This window comes from Aquarana catesbeiana, linkage group LG02 (genome assembly GCF_042186555.1).
Source record: "Aquarana catesbeiana isolate 2022-GZ linkage group LG02, ASM4218655v1, whole genome shotgun sequence".
Lineage (NCBI taxonomy): Eukaryota > Metazoa > Chordata > Amphibia > Anura > Ranidae > Aquarana > Aquarana catesbeiana.
Window position 1 is genome coordinate 514,655,188 of NC_133325.1, and position 25,062 is coordinate 514,680,249.

General features: G+C 44.6%; 2 protein-coding genes across 3 annotated transcripts in view; one reads left to right on the forward strand and one right to left on the reverse strand.

The window, feature by feature from the left end:
- Window positions 1-25,062, reverse strand: part of LOC141128477 (C4b-binding protein alpha chain-like) — a 365,002-nt gene that overhangs the window by 306,308 nt on the left and 33,632 nt on the right. The window lies entirely within an intron of this gene.
- Window positions 9,577-25,062, forward strand: part of YOD1 (YOD1 deubiquitinase) — a 34,461-nt gene continuing 18,975 nt past the window's right edge. For both annotated transcript variants that reach the window (XR_012241698.1, XM_073615782.1), the window contains exon 1: window positions 9,577-9,897. Coding sequence is in view for 1 of the 2 variants with exons in the window: in XM_073615782.1 (XP_073471883.1) it covers window positions 9,690-9,897 (208 nt within the window). In the remaining variant the exon portion in view is untranslated. The remainder of the gene's footprint in view (window positions 9,898-25,062) is intronic.

The following is a 25,062-nucleotide window of genomic DNA, read 5'->3' on the forward strand; positions in this document are numbered from 1 at the left end:
TTTTTTATAAATCGCATTTGTTTGACCTACACCATGTGGAGCCCCCCCGCTTGTGTCTATCATCATCCATCGCGGCCTACAAGACAGTGTGTGTGTCCTACGGATCCGGTAAGGGTACCCTCTTTTTGTACCCTCATTTTTTCTTGAATATCAATACGTCTCCTGATGTTCACCGGCATCTTCCAACTTGAAGAGATATCCCTCTAACACTTTTTATACAGACTTTTTTCCATTTGCTGTTCCATATTTCACACAGGACATTTGATTATAATTTGATGTTCACAATTTTTCACATCTGCAAGGGTGTTCATTTTAGATTTATATGCTTATTATCACATGAATAACGGGTACTGGCTTAACAGGCCGAGTGACGGGCACCGGTCCAGCAGACTGGGTAACGGGCACCTGTTCAACAGACCGGGTAACGGGCACCGGTTCAACAGGCCGAGTGACGGGCACCGGTTCAGCAGGCCGAGTGACGGGCACCAGTTCAGCAGGCTGAGACACGGGCACCAGTTCAGCAGGCTGAGACACGGGCACTGAAACTTCAGGCTGAGATTCCAAATTCAAGACATCAGGCTGGAAGGCAGGCAACGAGACATCAGGCAGGTACCAGGATATCAGACTGGAAAGCGGACACATCAGACTGAGAAGCGGGCACAGACTGGGAAGCGGGCACCAAGACATCAGACCGGGCAGCAGGTACTGGAACTTCAGACTGGACAGCAGACATAGGTGCTGGCACACGAGGCAGAACAGCAGGTGCTGGCACACCAGGCAAAACAGCAGGTGCTGGCACACCAGGCAAAACAGCAGGTGCTGGCACACCAGGCAAAACAGCAGGTGCTGGCACACCAGGCAAAACAGCAGGTGCTGGCACACCAGGCAAAACAGCAGGTGCTGGCACACCAGGCAAAACAGCAGGTGCTGGCACACCAGGCAAAACAGCAGGTGCTGGCACACCAGGCAAAACAGCAGGTGCTGGCACACCAGGCAAAACAGCAGGTGCTGGCACACCAGGCAAAACAGCAGGTGCTGGCACACCAGGCAAAACAGCAGGTGCTGGCACACCAGGCAAAACAGCAGGTGCTGGCACACCAGGCAAAACAGCAGGTGCTGGCACACCAGGCAAAACAGCAGGTACTGGCACAACAAGCTGAGCAACAGGTACATCGGACTGGACAGTAGTCACTGGAGCGTCAGACTGGAACATGGACGCTGCGATGTCAGGCTGAGCAGCAGGTACTGGGACCTCAAACTGGACAGTGGGCACAGGCATTGGCACAACAGGCTGAGTAGCAGACACTGACACATCAGGCTGGGCAGCAAACAGGAACACATCAGGCCGGGCAGCGGACAGGAACACATCAGGCCGGGCAGCGGACAGGAACACATCAGGCCGGGCAGCGGACAGGAACACATCAGGCCGGGCAGCGGACAGGAACACATCAGGCCGGGCAGCGGACAGGAACACATCAGGCCGGGCAGCGGACAGGAACACATCAGGCCGGGCAGCGGACAGGAACACATCAGGCCGGGCAGCGGACAGGAACACATCAGGCAGGGCAGCGGACAGGAACACATCAGGCCGGGCAGCGGACAGGAACACATCAGGCCGGGCAGCGGACAGGAACACATCAGGCCGGGGAGCGGACAGGAACACATCAGGCCGGGCAGCGGACAGGACCACATCAGGCCGGGCAGCGGACAGGACCACATCAGGCCGGGCAGCGGACAGGAACACATCAGGCCGGGCAGCGGACAGGAACACATCAGGCCGGGCAGCGGACAGGAACACATCAGGCTGGGCAGCGGACAGGAACACATCAGGCTGGGCAGCGGACAGAGGCTCCTCAGACTTGGAAGCGGGCACATCGGACTTGAGGGCAGACTCTTCGGACTGGACGGCGGGCACCGAGACATCAGACCGGGCAGCAGATACTGGAACTTCAGACTGGACAGCAGACACAGGCGCTGGCACATCAGGCAGAACAGCAGGTACTGGCACAACAGGCTGAACAACAGGTACATCGTACTGAACAGTGGTCACTGGAGCGTCAGACTGGAACATGGACACAGGGACATCAGAGTGGAACATGGACATTGGGACGTCAGACTGGGCAGCAGGCAATGGGACGTCAGACTGGGCAGCAGGCACTGGGACGTCAGACTGGGCAGCAGGCACTGGGACGTCAGACTGGGCAGCAGGCACTGACTTAGGTGGGTCATCAGGTTCAACTGGCATGAACACAGGCTAGAATAGGTTGGTTGGTGTGGAGGCAGGTTGGTTTACTGGCTGGATTGTGTGGGTCAGAAAGAACTTTAGTTTCTTTTTTGTTTTAGCCACTGTAGCTTTGTACGTAGGTGCAGGGCTGTAAGAAAAGAAAGTAGTTGGGCAAAAGGAAGACCAAGGAACAGTGGCTGGAGGAGGGTTTTGTGGGATTGTTACAGGTGGAGGATAAGAGGCAGGTGGATTGAAAGCAGGATAGGTGCAGTGAGTAGAGACTGAGTAATAATACTTGGTGGAAAGCTGTGTATACTGGGCTGTAGCTGAGGTTGCCATGAGCGACGGGGGAATAGATTCTTGGGAAGGCAGGTGATTAATGGCAGGGCTGTTGTGGCTTGGCTAAATAAAGGAATCTGACCATGCCTGTAGTACAGGCTGAAAAAACATTGATTCGCACACAGCCTGACTAACCAGCGATTGCACTGAATGGATGCAATCAGACAATACCTGCTGTGAACAAGAGGCATAATGTTCCATGAAAAAGGCTGGATCATCCTCTAATAACCATACCAGGTATTCAACTTGGCCATAATTGAAGGGGAGAGAAAAATCATCGCTTCCTTCGGGAAAACAGGACAGGGCTGGTTTTGCACATAACCGTATAAGGGGCTGAACATCTTCAAAAGACATGTAACCCTGATCCACTAGGGAATGAGCTGATCGGATCGTTTTCATCAGCTGGTCACTGGTCCAATCTTTTAAAATCTGGCAGCAATATTCGCCATTCTCTTCTGCTAGCAGAGAATAATAGGTAATTTCATTTAAACATCTCTCAGAACCCACTGGTCCTGGATTTTTTTACAGCTTAAAAACGCCTAGGTGGGCATGAAGCCATAGACTAACATAGACAGGCCTTTTTAATAGAGTTGCCACCTCATCCCTTTAAACCCGAACACATATGAATTACACAGGCTCTGTGGCTAATTGAATGCAGGTAAGGCTCTAAGTGAGTTTAATTACCACCTTAATCAGCCACAGAACCTGTGTAATTAATATGTGTTCGGGTTTAAAGGGATGAGGTGGCAACTCTACTTTTTAAGCTGCAAAAAACGCTCAAAAGAGCAGCTGTAAAAATGTCAATGTGCATGAGGCCTAACAGTGCACAACCAACCACAAGACCCACAAACAACAAACAGTATATACAATAAAATGGGAGATACCGGAACCGTAAACAGAAGCCAGGCCAAGGTCATACACCAGGAGATCAGCAGATGGTAAGGACAGGACACCAACAGGACAGGGACAGGATGGATGGATGGGATACAGGGCAGAGATCCAAGATAACCAGGGACAGGACAGGACAGGTGCAGGCTCAAGGTCAAAATAACAGGCAGCAAGGTCAGAATGCAGGGAGAGAGACACCAAGGCAAGCATGTGAGGGCTTGCCGGGTATTTAGTAATTGCCCTCACGTTCCACCTGAGTGCAGAAGGTGCTGTCTGCTCCATACTGCCGGAATACACCCGTTGGTGGACACTGGTACTACAGCCCAAGGATGCAACAGTGCCACCAGCAGGTGAATCCTCTTATTACAGGTCCTGGGTGATGGAAGACACCCGCTGGTGGACACTGGTACTGCGATCCAAGAGACCGACAGCGCCATCAATGGGTGAACCCCCGGTGTCTCTGCACTAAGAACCGAGCGATCGAACACCACCGATGGCATGGTTCTCAGCTCCCAGAGCAGAGAGCTTCTGCCTGTCAGTCAGCAGCTCTCCTGCTCCCCCCCCTCCCACGCTCACTGGAATGCTGAGCTGTGGAGGGGTGGGGAGCAGCCATCTCAGGCTCTCAGCGGCTCACTGAGAGGCTGAGATAGGCATCAGCCAAGGCACCTGGCGGATCCAGACTTTATTGTCGTGATGACGCGGTGCCTGGACTGATTCCTGTGACATCAGCAGAGAGTGGACTTCAGACCGCTCTCTGCTGAAAACGGGTCACAGGAGTGCAAAACGAATTGCACTTCTGTGACCCATAGGAGAAGCCCAGCCAAACAAGCTCAGGCTGGTATTCTCCTTTAATTTAATAGTTCTTATTAGTAACAGAGGAGGAAAAACCCTCATTTTGGAATGTTTACATGCTGAACACCGTCCACAAGCATAAAAGTCGGATAAAAATGAAAACAGCCGGTCTTCCTTTACTACAGGAGGGTTAACAACTCTGGGGACAATAATGTCCCTGGGAGTAGGTGCCCATCTATAGATAAACTTAGGATGACCCGGGAGGGCTAGGCCAAGTACCCTATCCTTTAATCACTTAAAGACCGCCCACCGCATATATACTACGGCAGGGTGGCTCTATTGCGCAAAATCACGTACCTATACGTGACTTCGTATAATAGATACTGTGGGCCCATTGGGCAGAGGGGGAGACAATCAGTGGGTCCGGCGGACCTGATATCTGCCAGCCACCCGCGATCATTCCCCAGAGAGGCAGAATGGTGATCTGCCTACAGTGCATCCGGAAAGTATACACAGCGCTTCACTTTTTCCACATTTTGTTATGTTACAGCTTTATTCAAAAATGGATTAAATTCATTATTTTCCTCAAAATTCTACAAACATTACCCCCTGATGACAACGTGAAAGAAGTTTGTTTGAGACCTTTGCAAGTTTATTGAAAATAGAAAAACGAAAAAAATCTGATGTACATAATTATTCACAGCCTTTGCTCAATACTTTGTTGAAGCACCTTTGACACCAATTACAGCCTCGAGTCCTTTGGTGTATAATGCTACAAGCCAGGCACACTATTTTTAGGCAGTTTCCCCCATTCTTCTTTGCAGGACCTCTCAAGCTCCATCAGGTTGGATGGGGAATGTCAGCGCACAGCTATTTTCAGATCTCTCCAGAGATGTTCAATCGGGCCACTCAAGGACATACACAGAGTTGTTCCGTAGCTACTCCTTTGTTATCTTGGCTGTGTGCTTAGGGTTCTTGTCCAGTTGGAAGATGAACCTTTGCCCCAATCTGAGGTCCAGAGTGCTCCGCAGCAAGTTTTCATCAAGGATGTCGCTGTACATTGCTGCATTCATCTTTCCCTCGATCCTGACTAGTCTCCCAGTCCCTGCCTCTGAAAAACATCACCACAGCATGATGCTGTCACCACCATGCTTCACTGTAGGGATGGTATTGGCCAGGTGATGAGTGGTGCCTGGTTTCCTCCAGACAGCTTGCCATTCAGACCAAAGAGTTCAATCTTTGTTTCATCATATCAGAGAATTTGGTTTCTCATAGTCTTAAAGTCTTTCAGGTGCCTTTTAGCAAACTCCAGGCCGGCTGTCATGAGACGTGGCTTCCGTCTGGCCACTCTACCATACAGGCCTGATTGGTGGAGTGCTGAAGAGATGGTTGTTCTTCTGGAAGGTCCTCCTCCCCCCACAGAGAAACGCTGGGGCTCTGTCAGAGTGACCATCGGGTTTTTGGTCACCTCTCTGATTAAAGCCCTTCTTCCCCGATCGCTCAGTTTGGCCGGACGGCCCACTCTAGGAAGAGTCCTGGTGGTTCCAAACTTCTTCCATTTACGTATGATGGAGGCCACTGTGCTCATTGGGACCTTCAGTGCTGCAGAAATTTTTCTGTGCTTCGATACAATCCTGTCTCAGAGGTCTACAGACAATTCCTTGGACTTCATGGCTTGGTTTGTGCTCCGACATGCAGTTAACTGTGGGACCTTATATAGACAGGTGTGTACTTATGTACATGTGATTTTTTTTTTTTATTAAATTTAATTGAAACAAAATGTGGAAAAAGTGAAGCGCTGTGAATACTTTCCATATGCACTGTATGTAAACAAGGCAGATTGCTGTTCTGACAGGGGAGGACACAGAGATCTTCTGTTCCTGCTAAGCAGGAACAGAGGATCTCTGTGTTCACCCAGTCAGTCCATCCCCCACACAGTTAGCAAGCACCTCCTAGGGACACACTTAACCCCTTCGCTGCCAGTTTCATTAGTACAGTAACAGTGCATATTTTTAGCACTGATCACTGTAATAATGTCACTGGTTCCCCAAAAAGTGTCACTTAGGGGGTTATTTATAAAAGGCAAATGCAGTCGTTCTAAATCTAAGGGGTAGATCTGAAATGAGGGGAAGCTCTGCTGATTTTATCATCCAATCATGTTGAAGCTAAAAAGCTGTTTTTTATTTTCCTTTCATGTCCCCCTCGGATCTACAGCGACTTTACTTCCAAGTGCACTTGTAGTGCAAAGTGGATTTGCCTTTCGTAAAAAACCCCCTTAGTGTCTGATTTTTCCGCCGCAATGTTGCAGTCCTGCTAAAAATCACTGATCGTTTCCATTACTAGTAAAAAAAGCAGAAAGTAAAAAATATTGTTTTCTTTCAAAAGTGTCGCTCTTTTTTTGTTTATAGCGCAAAAAAATAAAAACCGCAGAGGTAATCAAATACCACCAAAAGAAAGCTTTTTTTTGTGGGAAAAAACGGACATCAATTTTTTCTGTGTACAGCGTCGCAATTGTCAGTTAAAGCAACGCAGTGCAGTATCGCAAAAAATGGCCTGGTCATTACCAGGTAAAACCAAGTAAAACCTTCTGGGGCTGAAATGGTTAATAAAATGCCCCTTATGCTTTATCATTTTTTCATATTTTTTATGTTGGATGCTATAGTTCAGAATCAGTTTGAATTCATGGTAAACCACTTCAGCCCTGGAAGGATTTGCCCCCTTCCTGACCAGAGCACTTTTTGCAATTCGGCACTGCGCCGTTCAACTGACAATTACGCGGTCCTGCGACGTGGATCCCAAACAAAATTGACGTCCTTTTTTTCCCCACAAATAGAGCTTTCTTTTGGTGGTATTGGATCATCTCTGTGGTTTTTATTTTTTGCGCTATAAACAAAAAACTAGCGACAATTTTGAAAAAAAAAGCAATATGTTTTACTTTTTGCTATAATAAATATCCCCCCCAAAAATATATAAGAAAACTTTTTTTTTTCCTCAGTTTAGGCTGATATGTCTTCTTCTACATATTTTTGGTAAAAAAAAAAAAAAAAAAAAAAAAAATCGCAATAAGCGTTTATTGATTGGTTTGCGCAAAAGTTATAGCGTCTACAAAATAGGGGATAGTTTTATGGCAATTTTTATTATTTTTTTTACTAGTAATGGCGGTGATCAGCGATTTTTATCTCGATTGGCAAACCAATCAATATACGCTTATTGCGATTTTTTTTACCAAAAATATGTAGAAGAATATATATCGACCTAAACTGATGAAGGAACTTGTTTTAAAAATTTTTTTGATTGTTTTGCGCAAAAGTTATAGCGTCTACAAAATAGGGGATAGTTTTATGGCATTTTTATTAATTTTTTTTTTTTTTTTTTTACTAGTAATGGCGGCCATCAGCGATTTTAATTGTGACTGCAACATTATGGCGGACAGATCGGACACTTTTGGTGCTATTTTGGGACCATTCACATTTATACAGCAATCAGTGCAATTAAAAATGCACTGATTACTGTGTAAATGTGACTGGCAGTGAAGGGGTTAACCAGGAGGGGGTGCTGCAGGGGTTAAGTGTGTCCTAGGGAGTGATTCTAACTGTGGGAGGGAGGGGCTATGTGTGACATGACACTGATCACTGCTCCCCATTGCAAGGAGCTGTGATCTGTGTCCTGTCACTAGGCAAAACGGGGAAATGCTAGTTTACATCAGTATTTCCCCGTTACTCCTCTCCGTGAGACGATCGCGGGTATGCCCGCGGACATCGAATCTGCGGGACCCTCAGTCGGACTCATGGAGCTTGCGGCAGGCAGGCACGCCGTTATCCGGACCTCGCGAGATCACATACAGCTACGTGATTTGGCGCAGCGGAGCCAACCTGGCGCAATATAACTGCGGCGGCTAGTCCGCAAGCGGTTAACACTTTTATCCTTCTGTGACTCCGGCACTAACGATGTCCTAAAGAGAACAGGAGAGGTAGAGAAATATCCCAACTGGCCTCAAACTGTGGCTTCTGAAGGAATGATTGAGATTGAAGATTGAGACCAGATTGAGGTCCCACAGAGTTGTTGAGTGTACTGGTAGGACAGCGTGAGAAACCCCTTGCACAAAGGCTCTGATCAAGGAGTTGGAAGCCCAAGGCAGAAACCGGACTATTTCTAGTACTCGGGGCTAAGGACTTGTCCTGAGTGAACCAAAGATAAAGATAATTTAATTTGTTGCCGGGAGCCTGGAGCTCCTCTTTAACCACTTCAGCCCCGGGAGGATTTCCCCCTTCCTGACCAGGCCATTTTTTGCGATACGACACTGTGTATAGTTAACTGACAATTGCGCAGTTGTGCGATGCCGTACCCAAACAAAATTGACGTCCTTTTTTTCCCCACAAATGGAGCTTTCTTTTGGTGGTATTTGATCACCTCTGCGTTTTTTATTTTTTGCGCTATAAACAAAAAAAGAAGAGCGACAATTGTGAAAAAAAAAAAAAAATTTTTTTGTTTTTGCTATAAAATAAATATCCCCCCCCCCTAAAAAAAAAAATTTTAAAACACAATTCTTCATCAGTTTAGGCCGATATATATATTCTTCTACATATTTTTGGTAAAAAAAAAAAAAAAAAACGCAATAAGCGTATATTGATTGGTTTGCCAATCACAATAAAAATCGCTGATCACCGCCATTACTAGTAAAAAAAATAAAAATTGCCTAAATCTATCCCCTATTTGGTAGACGCTATAACTTTTTTGCAAACCAATCAATATAGGCTTATTGCGTTTTTTTTTTTTTTTGTTTTTTTTTTTTGCGCAAAAGTTATAGCGTCTACAAAATAGGGGAGAGATTTAGGCAATTTTTATTATTTTTTTACTAGTAATGGCAGAGATCAGCGATTATTATCGTGATTGGCAAACCAATCAATATACGCTTATTGTGATTTTTTTAACCAAAAATATGTAGAAGAAGAATACAGATCGACGTAAACTGATGAAGAAATTTGTTTTTGTAAAATTTGGGATATTTATTATAGCAAAAAGTACAAAATAGTGTTTTTTTCAAAATTGTCGCTCTTTTTTTATTTATAGCGCACATAATAAAAACCGCAGAGGTGATCAAATGCCACCAAAAGAAAGCTCTATTTGTGGGGAGAAAAATGGACGTCAATTTTGTTTGGGTACAACGTCGCATGGCCGCGCAATTGTCAGTTAAAGCGACGCAGTGCCGTATTGCAAAAAAAAAAAAAAAAAAAGGCCTGGTCAGGAAGGGGGCAAATCTTTCCGGGCTGAAGTGGTTAAAAAAACAAACAAACAAAAAAAAAAACCTGAAGAAAAGGTGTACCAACATGGCGTATCGCTCGCTGCCACGAACTCTCGCGAGACTTGCTGCGATTCAGCGTGCCTACCCGGCTTACCCCGGTTATTGTTTAGTTGGTCGGCGCTTACACTGGTCTTAGCAGCCACTATGATGCGGCTCCGTTGTAAAACCCGGCAGGGTACACACTTACTGCAGGGGCTGACGGAGGTTTCCAGTGTCCGGGAGCTGCAGGAGCTGATAGCGGGGGTGAGCGGCATCTCCGGGCCCACACAGCGAGTCATGGTGGGCTATCCCCCCGCCAGTCTGGACCTGAGCGATGCTGACGCCCCCCTGCGGGAGTTGCCAATCAAATCAGGTAATGATTGTGCCCGGTGTGTGTTATTAGAGAGCACGAGGTGGCCGTACATCCTCCAAACACTACATAGTCCTAAAAGTGATGGTACGAGGGCCTGCCTACATGGTGAGGTTGTATAGATTCTGACACTGCTATGATTCTAAGGCTAATGTTAGCTAGGTGACTACTAAGGATTGTCATAGGATCTCCAAAAGGCTGTTTATCGTTATGGAATCCTTTCCTCTGTAGCTGCAGCAAGATGTCACTTCCATTGCTATCCGTAGAGATTCAGCAGCATTCACGCGATATCTTGCTGAACCGGGTGAAGGAGCGATTCCATAGGTAGGCTCTTTAGCAATCCTGCCACTGCCGGAGTCCTGTCAGAAAGCGGCTACCCATCAGAAGTATGTAACGGAAGTGACGTTCTGTCGCCGCCATCTTGGTACACCCCGCACTCGTTTGCAGTAAGCCTACTGTCAGAAGGTGGCAAGAGGACATCTTTTTACACCCACCGGAGTCTTGCGTTTCACACTAAGGCTTAATGTACACGGGACGTTTTTACAACCTCTCCTGAACGATTTAACTTGACAGATAACCCATGTGTGAAATAATGTTATGCCACGTTTGCGTTTAGAAGCGCTTTGGAAAAAAAAAAAAATTTATATATATATATATATATATATACACATACATATATATATACACACACACACACACTTTTTTTTTTTTTTTTATAACGAAAAACGCCTGTAAACGAAACGTGAGTTACTACGTTTAGACATGCTTGGCGTCTGAACTTATTTTTTTGCCTTCAAAGAAAAGCCTCTAAACGCAACTGCCTAAAAACGACATGTTCCGGCCGAAATTATACTTTTAAAATAAAAATACCCCTATAATACACAAGCTTAATGTATTCTAGTAAAGTTAGTCTGTAAACTAAGGTCTGTTTTGTTAGTTTATAGCAATAGTTGGTTATTTTATAAACTTACAGCAGGCCGTGGGCATCTAAAGCCAGACTATTTCTTCCTGGATCTCATCCTTGCAGATCTCGCACATGCTCAGTGCAGCACAAGCAGTGTAATAGGTTTCAGGTCAGGTTTCCATAGCAACGACAGTGTCAGAGGAAGTTGCTGCCCTTTCCCAGAAGGCATTGCAAACAGGAAATGATGCGATGGGGCCACGGCCAGGGAGGAGGAAGTGAAAAATTAATACAGCAGATATACAGTAGGTGCTGAGAAAAAAATATCCAATTCGTTTACAGTGCACAGTTTAGTGAGGGATGCTGAAGAGTTGTAAAAGTGGGTGGAACTCCACTTTAAATGAACCTGTGTACATGTACACATAAGATAACATTGGATGAGTTCAGAGGCAGTTGAAAAAAGCAGCCAACTGCTTCTGAACGTCTGCCAGCAGCAGTGTACATGAGGCCTTAGTTTTACCAGTAAACTGAGCTTATATAGTCAAATACACTATTTGGAAGTCTGTATGACTCTTTTAATTAATTATTATTATACAGTATTTATATAGCGTCAACAGTTTACGTAGCGCTTTACAACTTGAGGGTAGACAGTACAAATACAATACAATTTGATACAGTAGGAATCAGAGGGCCCTGCTCCTTAGAGCTTACAATCTAGGAGGGAAGGTCAAGAGATACAAGAGGTAATAACTGTGGGTGATGTGCTGATTGAGAAGATAAATGTACAGTTGTTAGGTGGGGGCCAGATAGGCTTCTCTGAAGAGATGAGTTTTCAGGGATCGTCTGAAAGTGGATAAAGTAGGAGAAAGTCGGACGGATTGGGGTAGAGCATTCCAGAGGATCGGGGAGGCTCTGGAGAAGTCCTGAAGGCGAGCATGGGATGAGGTGACAAGGGAGTTTGAGAGCAGGAGGTCTTGGGAGGAGCGAAGAGAACGATTAGGTTGGTATTTTGTGAGAGTTAGAGATGTAGCTGGGGGCCAGGTTGTGGATGGCTTTGTAAGCTATAGTTAGTATCTTGAATTTAATTCGGTGACTGAGTGGCAGCCAATGGAGGGATTGGCAGAGGGGTGTGGCAGACGCTGAACGGTTTGTGTGGTGGATGAGCCTGGCAGCAGCGTTCATGATGGACTGAAGTGGGGATAGCCTATTTAGAGGTAAACCAATGAGGAGGGAGTTGCAGTAGTCGAGGCGGGAGATGACCAGGGAGTGGATTAGAAGCTTTGTGGTGTCATTGGTTAGGAAGGGGCGTATCTTGGAGATGTTGCGAAGTCTGAGGCGGCAAGCTTTGGATAGTGATAGAATGTGGGGTCGAAAGGTTAATTCAGAGTCCAGGATTACACCTAGGACCTTGGCGTGGGGAGATGGGTTGATAGTTGAGCCGTTGATCTTGACAGGGAAATCAGGGGAAGTGGCACCTGAGGGAGGAAATATCATGAGCTCAGTTTTGGATAGGTTGAGTTTGAGAAAGTGATGTGACATCCAGGCTGATATGTCTGCTAGTAAGTTGGTAATGCGTGAGGAGACAGATGGAGAGAGCTGGGGGGTGGAGAGATAGATTTGGGTGTCATCAGCGTAGAGATGATATTTAAAGCCGTGGGAGGCAATCAACTGACCCAAGGAGGTGGTGTAGATTGAGAAAAGGAGAGGTCCAAGAACAGAACCTTGGGGGACCCCAACGGAAAAAGGAAGAGGAGAGGAGTAAGTAGAGTTGTAAGTGACACTGAAGGAGCGGTGGGATAGGTAGGATGAGAACCAGCGAAGAGTACAGTCACGGAGACCAAAGGAGTGGAGTTTTTTGAGGAGGAGGGGGTGGTCCACTGTCAAAGGCAGCAGAGAGATCCAGGAGAAGTAGTACAGAATAGTGTCCATTGGCTTTAGCCATTAGTAGGTCATTTGAGAGTTTAAGGAGAGCAGTTTCCGTGGAGTGTTGAGATTAATTGAATAATAGTGCACTTGCTCAAACAAAACACTCAAACACCATATACAATATAAGTGCGTAACAAATCCCATACATATAATGTATTCAAAAATATATATTGCACACAATCCCATCAGTGATAAAAATGTATGGAAAAATAAATAGTCTTCTTCATAAATTAATAAAAATGACTTGTGGATAAAAGTGCTAATCCAAAATCTGAATGTAATACATTTTCAGTGACACCACCCATCTAAGGCACGATTAGACCCAGTGGGGTCACTTCCTGAGGTGAGCGGGCATTGCACCTTGTGTTGGAGGTGGTCTCACTGTGTCAGTAAAAATTAATTAAATTTGTATTTTGGATTAGTACTTTTATCAACACTTCAAGTCATTTTTATTAATTTATGAAGAAGACTTTATTTTTCATTCATTTTTATCATGTGCATCTACTTTTTTTCACTGATGGAACTGTGTGCAATATATATTTTTGAATACATTATCTGTATGGATTTGTTACACACTTATTATGTATATGGTGTTTGAGTGTTTTGTTTGAACAAGCGCACAATTAATTAGCTATATAGTGTTAGAGAACACTATGTGCAGCTGTTCCAGGTGATGACATTACTGTCTGTTTTATACATAGCATGCACTTTAGTATTCCTTTATCACTGTGTGACTGTTTTGATGTTGAATTTTAAAAGCATCAGCAAGCCTGCTGATGTCACAGGTTTGCTAATCTGACAGAACATCGCTGCTTGTAAAATTCAACATCAAAACAGTCTGATGGGTGTCTAAATACTGTATTTCACTATATAAGCCCAGTTTACTGGTACAATGGTAAAAAATAAGTGTGAAATGAAAGAGTCCGGTGGGTGTAGAAAGATGTCCACTTGGTGACTTCAGATTGTAGGCTTACTGCTGACAAGTGTGGGTCAGGTGTACCAAGATGGCCGTGACGGAACATCACTAAGGTTGCATTTTCTGATGGGTAGCGGCTTTCTGATAGAACACCAGTGTTCTGTCAAAATGGGCAATTCACAGAGATCTCCAATCACGTCACTTCCAGTTACTGTAAAGCGTCAGTAATTGGAGATTTAGACGAGTTGCTGTTTTGACATAACACTGGCAAATGTGTACACTCTGGTACACAAAGCGTTTGCTGTTTTGACAGAACAGCGGCTAAGGAGGGAAAAGTTGTCGCTGCCTCAGTGGCGGCTATGGTGTTGGTTAGTATCGGGGAATCTAACAATGTCCGCTCATAATATCGTGTACTGGAGTGTACACATTTGCCGTTGGTGTGTCAAAACAGCAACTTTAAATCTCCAATTACTGATGCTTTACAGTAACCGCAAGTGACATGATTGTGACAGAACAGTTTGTTTCTGGCAGCAGGATCACCTATCTGACATCAGGCTGCCATAGATGATCCGATAAATGATTGATGTCTTTTCTGTACAATCTTTTTCGGTAGGAATATTCCATCTATAGTCAACCCATTCAATCAATAGTTAAAGTGGAATTCAAGCTTACACCTAACCAGCCTTAAAAGAGAAGTTTGGGATTACAAAATAATATAAAATGCAAAATATACACACATACTCACCTAGGGGGGTGCAGTATAAATCCAATGCTGCAGCTGTCCCCCACTGGCTCTAAACCGAGAACTGAGCGTTCTTAGACCACTCATCACTCAGTTCTCTCCCTCCACACTGAGCACAGAGTGGCGACTGTCAGTCACTGCTCTGCCCATCCAACGCTCACTGGAGCAATGGATTATGGAGGAGCCGAGAGCGGCTGGCTAAGGCTCTCAGTGGCGTGCTGAGCCAGCTGCCAGTCGGGCATCTTGGTGGATCCCAACATTGTCAGGATCTCTGCAGAGCCTGGATTGGCTCTGTGACCTCAATCATCAGTGGGCTTTAGCCCCCTGCCAGCTGAATCTGGGTAACAGGAGTGCAGAGCGAAGTGTAGTCCTGTGATCCACAGGAGAAGTATGGCCAAAAAAAGTTGCTTCTTTAACTGCATGCCGACCAGCCGCTGCAGTTATACTGCGGCAACATGGCTCGGCTGCGCAAATCGCTGTCATGGTACGTCGGTACCATAAACGGCCAATAGGTGGTGCGTGAGCGCGCCCCCTGCTCGCCCACGGAGCCGATGCGAGTGCCCGGCGGTCGCGATCACCGCCGGGCTCCCGCAATTGCTCGGGGCACACCGAGAAAAGGGATCTGTGTGTGTAAACACACAGTTTCTGGTTCTTTTAGGAGAGAACAGACGGATCGTCTATTCATACAGAGTAAAAAGTGGTTGTAAACCCACTCCACTAAAAACAAAAAACCTGCAAAACAAAGGCATAATAAGCTAGTATGCATAGCATACTAGCTCATTATGACATACCTTTAAAACTAAGCCCCCGTACACTGGTCCGGCCGGCGCTGTGATTGGCCGGAGCCACAATGACATCACTCCCACGCATGCGCGCTGAAACAACGGCACGAACGAGCCGTTGCTTCAGTGTGCATGTGCCGATGACGTTGGCACATGCTGATATAGGGGATATCTCCTAAACCGTGTAGGTTTAAGAGATATCCAGGGTAGTTACAGTTAAGCCTTATAGGCTTACCTGTAGTAAAAAGTGGATTGTGTAAGGGTTTACAACCACTTTAAAACTGTCCACTTTTCCTTCCTATGACCTATAGCAGTCCCTTTAGCAATCCTGCTGCTGGCGATTTGTCACCAGCAGCAGAATCACCCATTTGGTTTCAACCTAGTGGTGGCTACAGACAATTCTATAAATGATCAATTTCTTTTCTGATTAATCTTCTTCAAAAGGAACAATACATCTATATTCAATTACCAATTTCATCAATATGCCATACGCACGAAAGTGGATTTCAATCGATAGTTAATGTAGAGTACGATGTAGAGTAGGAAGGATGTATATACTTCTCTATTTTTAGGCTGCTCCAGTCATGTGAGATCGCTGCAGCCGGCTATGGCTGGCACATGGGGAGAGGAGAGAGTTCTTTGATGGCAAAGCTGGTAAAGGCTGGAGCAGTGACATCTCCCATAGGCTTCAATGGTCCAATCTTTTGGGTGTCCCCTTCCTCCCCTGCAGCTGCAGTGACTGATACAGAGAATCCGGATCACATTACCGGACCAGAGCAGCCTGAAAATAGGTAAGTATATACATCTTTCTTACACAGGTTAGTTGGCATAGGTGTTTGGATGGAGTGGCTGTCTTGACAGTTTTAAATCGGAACTAAACCCCCCCCCCCCTCCCATCTTTTTCAGCCAAGAAAGCTGCTATCTTATGCCGCGTACACACGGTCGGACTTTACGGCGGACTTTGCCCGGCGGATTTTTCGACGTACTTTCCGACGGACTTTGTGAATGAACGGACTTGCCTACACACAATCCACCAAAGTCCGTCGAATTCGTACGTGATGACGTACGACCGGACTAAAACAAGGAAGTTCATAGCCAGTAGCCAATAGCTGCCCTAGCGTGCCTTTTTGTCCGTCGAACTAGCATACAGACGAGCGGACTTTTCGACCGGACTCGATTTCAACGGATAAATTTTAAACAAGTTTAAAATCTAAGTCCGTCCAACTTTTGAGAAAACAAAGTCCGCTGGAGCCCACACACATCGAATTGTCCGACGAAATCCAGTCCGCCGGGCAAAGTCCGCCGTAAAGTCCGCTCGTGTGTACGCGGCATTAGCCTCTGTTTGATCTGCAACCGCTGCACATGTGATCAGTTATGACACCAACTATTTGATGGTTTAACACAGGGCTTGACAAATTTGCTTGGAATCTAGAAGCCAGCTAAAAAAGTTAGGAGCCAGGTTTTTTTTAAACGACCGACAAAGCTTTATTTTCAATATAAAAAAATAACTAATCTTAAATTTACACAGAAAGACTGCCCCGCTAGCGGCCGAATAGCGCCACTAAAACGACGGTAAAGCGGCGCTAAAAATATCGCCGCTTTACCGCCGACGCCCCCTGCGGCTCGTGTGAAAGCGCTCTAAGGGTCCGATCAGGTCCGCCTGAAAAACGGACAGGCGAACCTGATCAGACAGCCAGTGGGAAAGGGGCCAAGCAGGGAGATAACAAATAAATTAATTTTAATTAAGAAAAAAAAAATAAAATAAACAGTTTTTACTTTAAAAATATAAATAAATAAAAATAAAAGCTATTACAAAAAAAAAAAAAAGCTATCCCCACACTCACTTTCTTCTCTTCTCCACTTTAGGAAGGAGATGGGCGGGTAGTGAAAACAGGCAGGGCAGGTATCGCAGCGCTGCCTCAATTAGCACTGCATTAGCATTGCTGGTTGTAATACCAACGGCCACCACAAGATGGCGCCAGATTCCAGAAGGACCGAAGAAGGCCGCAAAGCCGCGGCCTCAATTACTGGCCGGCGCGGCCCGACGCGATCGCACGGGGGGTCGGAGTCTGCAGGAGACAGGATACCCCCAGCTGTACCGCCCCAGGCGCCAGGTCGCTAATTCTAGTCGCAAATGCGACCTGGCGCCCGGGGTTTGTCGAGCCCTGGTTTAACAGTTTAAGGGCAAAAGCAAATGTGACAGCATTCCCAGCATGCCAGGAAAGTAACTTTTTTTGAAACTGTTAAATCAATGGGTTTAGTTCAACATTAAGGCTGCATTCACACCTGAACGTTTTCTACTCCTAAAATGCCCAACAAGCAAAATCCCATTCATTTCAATGTCACCTGAAGCAAAAAAAGAACATGAGCTTCTTTGGGGCAGATTACAGGCGGTTTTCTGCCTTTTACATTGGTGACCTGAACAAAATTACGGCAAACATGAGGCAAAATCGCTGTAAAAACGTGCTTTGAAACGCTCAGGTGTGGATGCAGCCTAAGGCTAGTTAGGTGTAAGCTGGAGTTCCACTTTAGGATATGATTGTACGTTATCAATCGCATCTTTGTTTCCACCACACATTCTCATAATGTAATTGATGGAAATACGATTGTTCATGACCAAAGTATCGCAGTGCAGCGCAATAAATACATAAATAGATGAATAAAGTCCCCAATGCTCAATATAGGCAGATCCACTTAAAAATTTTCAATGGCCAGAGGAGATGGGATCTTGTGTGCAGTAAATCAATATGCGCTTACCAGAAGATGTGGACCTCTGCAAGGCAGGGGTCAAACTCGCATATATCCCCTCAGGAATGATGACCTCCTGGATGTTGTCACTGGAACGGAACACAGCCGGCAGAGATTCCTGGTATCCACAAACAAAGCCAAACTTCCAGCAGAAGGAGCCCCAAGGAATACAGGCATCCGGATCCTGGTGTCCCCCCGAGTATCTCCAAGGTATCAGAAATGAAAGCACAGAAAAGGGATACTATCTAAGAGTAATCTGTTTATTTCAGATTGAAAAAAAACAAAACACTAATGTGTGCAGGCGCTCACAGGCACTGGGACATATAAAATCGTATGAAATCGTATAAAACTGTCGGGCTGCGGTGCACAAGCAGTCCCAACCTACAGAGAGAAGCAGCGGGTGACGTCTGTATAGAAAGCTCCGCCCCCCGTACGGCGGCGTTACGTCCTATTGGACTTCGTCAGCGAGGGGTGGAGCCTGACGATCACCCGGCATGTTAAATACTCGGCGGACGGTGTCTGATTAGGCTCAGGAACACACGGAAGTAAAAAGGCTTCCTTAGTGACCGGACCTTAGCAACGACTTGTCCACTATACAGAACCGACGCTGAGAAAAAGCCTATGCGGTGGAACTGGAAACCAAATGTTATGTTTTCTTTAATGGGGACACACACCACCTTGCCACACATGGACACAAAAGGCCACATTTAAGAATTTATTAAAAATACCTAAAAAAGGTAAAAAAGTTAATTAAATAAAATAGAATGATATACTTAAAATAAAATAAACGTCATTCTATCATATATTTGTACTAAAAAAATTCATAATGACAGGAACGAAGTCTCCCGCTGCCACCTCTGTATATATGAAAAAGCAACCAGCATAAAAAATTCAACATATGAAAATATAAAAGATAATTGTTAACAAAACATATTGCAGATAAATCCCCACTTTAATCGGACTGTTATACGACTATTTATTAGATATAAAACAGTTTAAGTCGAATTCTACATTCAACCCCCTTAGGGAACAGAACCTGAGTCTCATGGATCCACATGGATTCACGTTGGCTCAATAGTCTGATGTAGTTGCCCCCCCTCCAATGTGAATTGACTTTTTCAATGCCCCATAATTTTAAATGTCTAGGATCACGATCGTGGTACCTCCTAGGCCTTGCGGCCTTGTTTAGAGACATTATGTGTAATAAGTCCTTTTTTAATATTGTTCACATGCTCAGCGATGCGGACTCCCATAGGTCTTGAGGTCCTCCCTATATATTGGAGTCCGCACTCGCATTCCAGCATGTAAACAACCCCTACCGTATTGCACGTGATAAGTTGTTTTGTCGCATAATTCTTATTAGTGGCAGAAGCTGTAAAATCTTTCTTTCTTTTACTATTCCCCTTACATTGTTTACAAGCCCGGCATCTGCCGCACGCGTAAAAGCCTGTCAGGAAATTGAAAATCCTGTTTTCCTCCTTAGAAATAGGGGGATCGACAACACTAGGTGCTAAAATATTTCTCAATGTGCGGGGCTTACGATAAACAAATTTGGGGCTGGGAGGCAGTACTGGGCCCAGAACACTATCTCTTTTCAAAATATCCCAGTGTTTAGATATTATCCTCTCAAACTTTTTATATTGGATATTGTAATCGAGGATAATTTTGTATTCAAAATTATCCTGGGATTGGTTAATACTAATTGAATTTTGAGCTACTAAGGAAGCGCGTTGGAGGCCGCCAACAGTAACTATGTCACTTCTTATATGCTCCTCCTCATAACCCTTCTGCAAGAAGCGGTTAGCTAGAACTTCAGCTTGGGAAAAATAATCTGAATCCAGCGTGTAGTTCCTCCTCAGCCGGATAAACTGCCCCCTGGGAACATTATATAACCAGGAATGGTGGTGACAGCTGTCTAACGGTATGAATCCATTCCTATCCGTGGGTTTAAAGAAATTTTTTGTAACGTATTTATCTCCTTGTTTGAATATTTCAAGATCCAGGAAGGCAACACATGTGGGGTCTGCATTCCAGGATAGGTGAATCCCCCCCCTGTTGTTACCGTTGAGTTTAGACATAAAAAGTTGGAGGCTTATGAGACCACCCTCCCAAATCATAATCAGATCATCAATATATCTTTGGTAGCAGACCAGCTGAGCCGGTCTGCTACCAAAGACCACCTTCTCTTCCCATAGTGCCATGAAGATGTTGGCAACGCTGGGCGCAAAACGGGCACCCATAGCGACTCCAAGCGTTTGGAGAAAAAATCTCCCACCATACCAGAAATAATTTCTGGATAGGCAAAAATCCAAAGCCTTCAGTATAAATTCTTTTAAATGGGGAGGGAGATTCGATCCGTTAAGAGCCCACTGTACAGAGGTGAGAGCCTCCCTATGACCTATAATGGTGTAAAGGGAGCTCACGTCAGCAGTGACTAAAAGGCTATTTTCTTTACAAGTAATATTGTCCAAAATTTGAATAATATGTTTAGTGTCTTTAAGGTATGCTTTAGTGGTAGACACTAGAGGTTTCAGAAAATGGTCTATGTATTGACCTAAGCGGGCGGTAACGGAGTCAATACCATTAACGATAGGTCGACCTGGAGGGAAACTGGCGTCCTTGTGTATTTTGGGTAAAAAATATATTATGGGTCTCCTACATGCACTCGGGTTCAGATAGGAGGCCTCTTTTTTACTTAATACTCCCTGTGTCTTACCCAATGTGATAAGCGTATGTAATTCTTTCTTGAATTGAAACACCGGGTCACTACTTAATAATTTTGGACAATATTACTTGTAAAGAAAATAGCCTTTTAGTCACTGCTGACATGAGCTCCCTTTACACCATTATAGGTCATAGGGATGCTCTCACCTCTGTACAGTGGGCTCTTAACGGATCGAATCTCCCTCCCCATTTAAAAGAATTTATACTGAAGGCTTTGGATTTTTGCCTATCCAGAAATTATTTCTGGTATGGTGGGAGATTTTTTTCTCCAAACGCTTGGAGTCGCTATGGGTGCCCGTTTTGCGCCCAGCGTTGCCAACATCTTCATGGCACTATGGGAAGAGAAGGTGGTCTTTGGTAGCAGACCGGCTCAGCTGGTCTGCTACCAAAGATATATTGATGATCTGATTATGATTTGGGAGGGTGGTCTCATAAGCCTCCAACTTTTTATGTCTAAACTCAACGGTAACAACAGGGGGATTCATCTATCCTGGAATGCAGACCCCACATGTGTTGCCTTCCTGGATCTTGAAATATTCAAACAAGGAGATAAATACGTTACAAAAAAAAAAAAAAATTTCTTTAAACCCACGGATAGGAATGGATTCATACCGTTAGACAGGTGTCACCACCATTCCTGGTTATATAATGTTCCCAGGGGGCAGTTTATCCGGCTGAGGAGGAACTGCACCCTGGATTCAGATTATTTTTCCCAAGCTGAAGTTCTAGCTAACCGCTTCTTGAAGAAGGGTTATGAGGAGGAGCATATAAGAAGTGATATAGTTACTGTTGGCGGCCTCCAACGCGCTTCCTTAGTAGCTCAAAATCAATTAGTATTAACCAATCCTAGGATAATTTTGAATACAAAATTATCCTCAATTACAATATCCAATATAAAAAGTTTGAGAGGATAATATCTAAACACTGGGATATTTTGAAAAGAGATAGTGTTCTGGGCCCAGTACTGCCTCCTCGCCCCAAATTTGTTTATCGTAAGCCCCCCACATTGAGAAATATTTTAGCACCTAGTGTTGTCGATCCCCCTATTTCTAAGGAGGAAAACAGGATTTTCAATTTCCTGACAGGCTTTTACGCGTGCGGCAGATGCCGGGCTTGTAAACAATGTAAGGGGAATAGTAAAAGAGAAAGATTTTACAGCTTCTGCCACTAATAAGAATTATAAGATAAAACAATTTATCACGTGCAATACGGTAGGGGTTGTTTACATGCTGGAATGCGAGTGCGGACTCCAATATATAGGGAGGACCTCAAGACCTATGGGAGTCCGCATCGCTGAGCATGTGAACAATATTAAAAAAGGACTTATTACACATAATGTCTCTAAACACTTTAGGAGGTACCACGATCGTAATCCTAGACATTTAAAATTTTGGGGCATTGAAAAAGTCAATTCACATTGAAGGGGGGGGCAACTACATCAGACAATTGAGCCAACGTGAATCCATGTGGAGCCACGAGACTCAGGTTCTGTTCCCTAAGGGGGTTGAATGTAGAATTCGACTTAAACTGTTTTATATCTAATAAATAGTCGTATAACAGTCCGATTAAAGTGGGGATTTATCTGCAATATGTTTTGTTAACAATTATCTTTTATATTTTCATATGTTGAATTTTTTATGCTGGTTGCTTTTTCATATATACAGAGGTGGCAGCGGGAGACTTCGTTCCTGTCATTATGAATTTTTTTTAGTACAAATTATATGATAGAATGACGTTTATTTTATTTTAAGTATATCATTCTATTTTATTCAATTAACTTTTTTACCTTTTTTTGATATTTTTAATAAATTCTTAAATGTGGCTTTTTGTGTCCATGTGTGGCAAGGTGGTGTGTGTCCCCATTAAAGAAAACATAACATTTGGTTTCCGGTTCCACCGCATAGGCTTTTTCTCAGCGTCGGTTATAGTGGACAAGTCGTTGCTAAGGTCCAATCACTAAGGAAGCCTTTTTACTTCCGTGTGTTCCTGAGCCTAATCAGACACCGTCCGCCGAGTATTTAACATGCCGGGTGATCGTCAGGCTCCACCCCTCGCTGACGAAGTCCAATAGGACGTAACGCCGCGTACGGGGGGGCGGAGCTTTCTATACAGACGTCACCCGCTGCTTCTCTCTGTAGGTCGGGACTGCTTGTGCACCGCAGCCCGATAGTTTTATACGATTTCATACGATTTTATATGTCCCAGCGCCTGCACACATTACTGTTTTGTTTTTTTTCAATCTGAAATAAACAGATTACTCTTAGATAGTATCCCTTTTCTGTGCTTTCATTTCTGATACCTTGGAGATACTCGGGGGGACACCAGGATCTGGATGCCTGTATTCCTTGGGGCTCCTTCTGCTGGAAGTTTGGCTTTGTTTGTGGATACCAGGAATCTCTGCCGGCTGTGTTCCGTTCCAGTGACAACATCCAGTAGGTCATCATTCCTGAGGGGATATATGCGAGTTTGACCCCTGCCTTGCAGAGGTCCACATCTTCTGGTAAGCGCATATTGATTTACTGCACACAAGATCCCATCTCCTCTGGCCATTGAAAATTTTTAAGTGGATCTGCCTATATTGAGCATTGGGGACTTTAGTCATCTATTTATGTATTTATTGCGCTGCACTTACTCTCCCTTTTTATATTACTGTTCAGGCATGTGTGATTACCTGTAATGTTCAGCTTGCAATCGGGTGTGGGATTTAGTTGTTTGCACTGATTGACATTTTTATACAAAGTATCGCAGTGCTGCTAATCGATGCAAATCGATTAATAATTTTCTACCCTGGCTGATTGACTCAGTATGATTGAATCTGCTCTAAACCAAGTCGAAATTGATCAGGAGGGATATTATGGCTGTTCAGTTGTTTTCCGATTTGACCGTTTTTATTGAGGGCCAGTTCACACCATTGAGTCTAGTGCTTTTTTTTTTTTCTTTTCTTTTGCATGAAAAACACATGGAAAGTAGGTTATATGGTGTTTAATGGCATAGTTCACACCAGTGCTTGCGGTTCCAGGAAAAAAAAGTAGAACATGCTGCATTTTGAAAAAAACGCACTGGAACGCACATGTCCTTATTTAAGATTATGACAGAATAGGGGGGAACTGCATAAAAAATGCACTAGAACGCGTAAAAAATGTGCATGCAGAAAAGCATCTGGAACGCATCTGGACTGTGTTTCTATGGTGTGAACTGGCCCTTAAGCATACATCAATATGGATAATAAAATAGAAGTGTTGTCTGGCCACGCATGAGTTGACAAGCAGGTTCGGACAAAACCTGGTAGGAAGTTTTTTCACTCCCACCAAATCGGCTCCAGCCACGGCATTTCCGACCCTGTTGGGATAAATGATATCATGAGCCTCCCTGCCCTTTTGTTACATGTGGCTGTGGGGCATGCCTTGGTCACAGCTGATTGGGTGCTGATTTGGCAGCAGTGATGGCTTCCTTCTGGATTCAGTTCAAACCTAAGTTAGGACCAAACCTGTGCTCATCCCTACTGGTGAGAACCCTCCAGATATAGTATGGCTTTTAAAGAACCCCGATTGTGAGTGACAACACTCAACTGCTTGCATTCCTTGCTCTCTCACTGTCAAGAAGAGGGAGGTGGTGATTCTATGGTGACTTGGGTTTTGTAACATTTTCAAAAGTGAGAGAGCGACACCTCGCTGGGGAGATCGGCCAAGCAGAGATACATGTTGGTATGGATCCACCCTGTATATTCCAGCAATCCTGTTGATGACAAATTCTTGCTAGTGACAGGATCGCTGGTATGATATGGGTCTAAAGCAATTTGATGGTAACGTTTGATTTGAACAGTTTAACCACTTGAAGACCAGGCCTTTTGTGACACTTTTTTGTGAAAATTTGTATTTTTTGCTAGAAAATTACTTGGAACCCCCAAACAGATTGTGGTGGAAATAAGCTTTGCCCATAAGGAAATAATTCCATGCACTAATAAGCACAATCATAGCTCTCTGGTATAATGCTGGGAAAGTGCGCTTGTTTATCTCCAAGTAACATAGACAGACGCTGGTATCATAGTTACATAGTAAGGTTGAATAAAGACACCAGTTCAACCTGAGTGAGTGTCTACAATTGTCCCTATTCCCGTACATTGTGTGTCATTAAGATGCTCATCTATCATTATTTATTTAAGGTACCCATGTAGCGCCATCGCCAACTCACATTCATACACTAGGGCCAATTTTGGACAGAGGCCAATTAACCTACCAGCATGTCTTTGGAGTGTGGGAGGAAACCAGAGCACCCGGAGGAAACCCACGCAGGCACAGGGAGAACATGCAAACTCCAGGCAGGTAGTGTCGTGGTTGGGATTCGAACCAACCTCACGTTGACCTTAGCCAAATCCTGACTACAATGATCTGCTGCTTTTATTAATACTGTAAACATGAATAACGCAGGA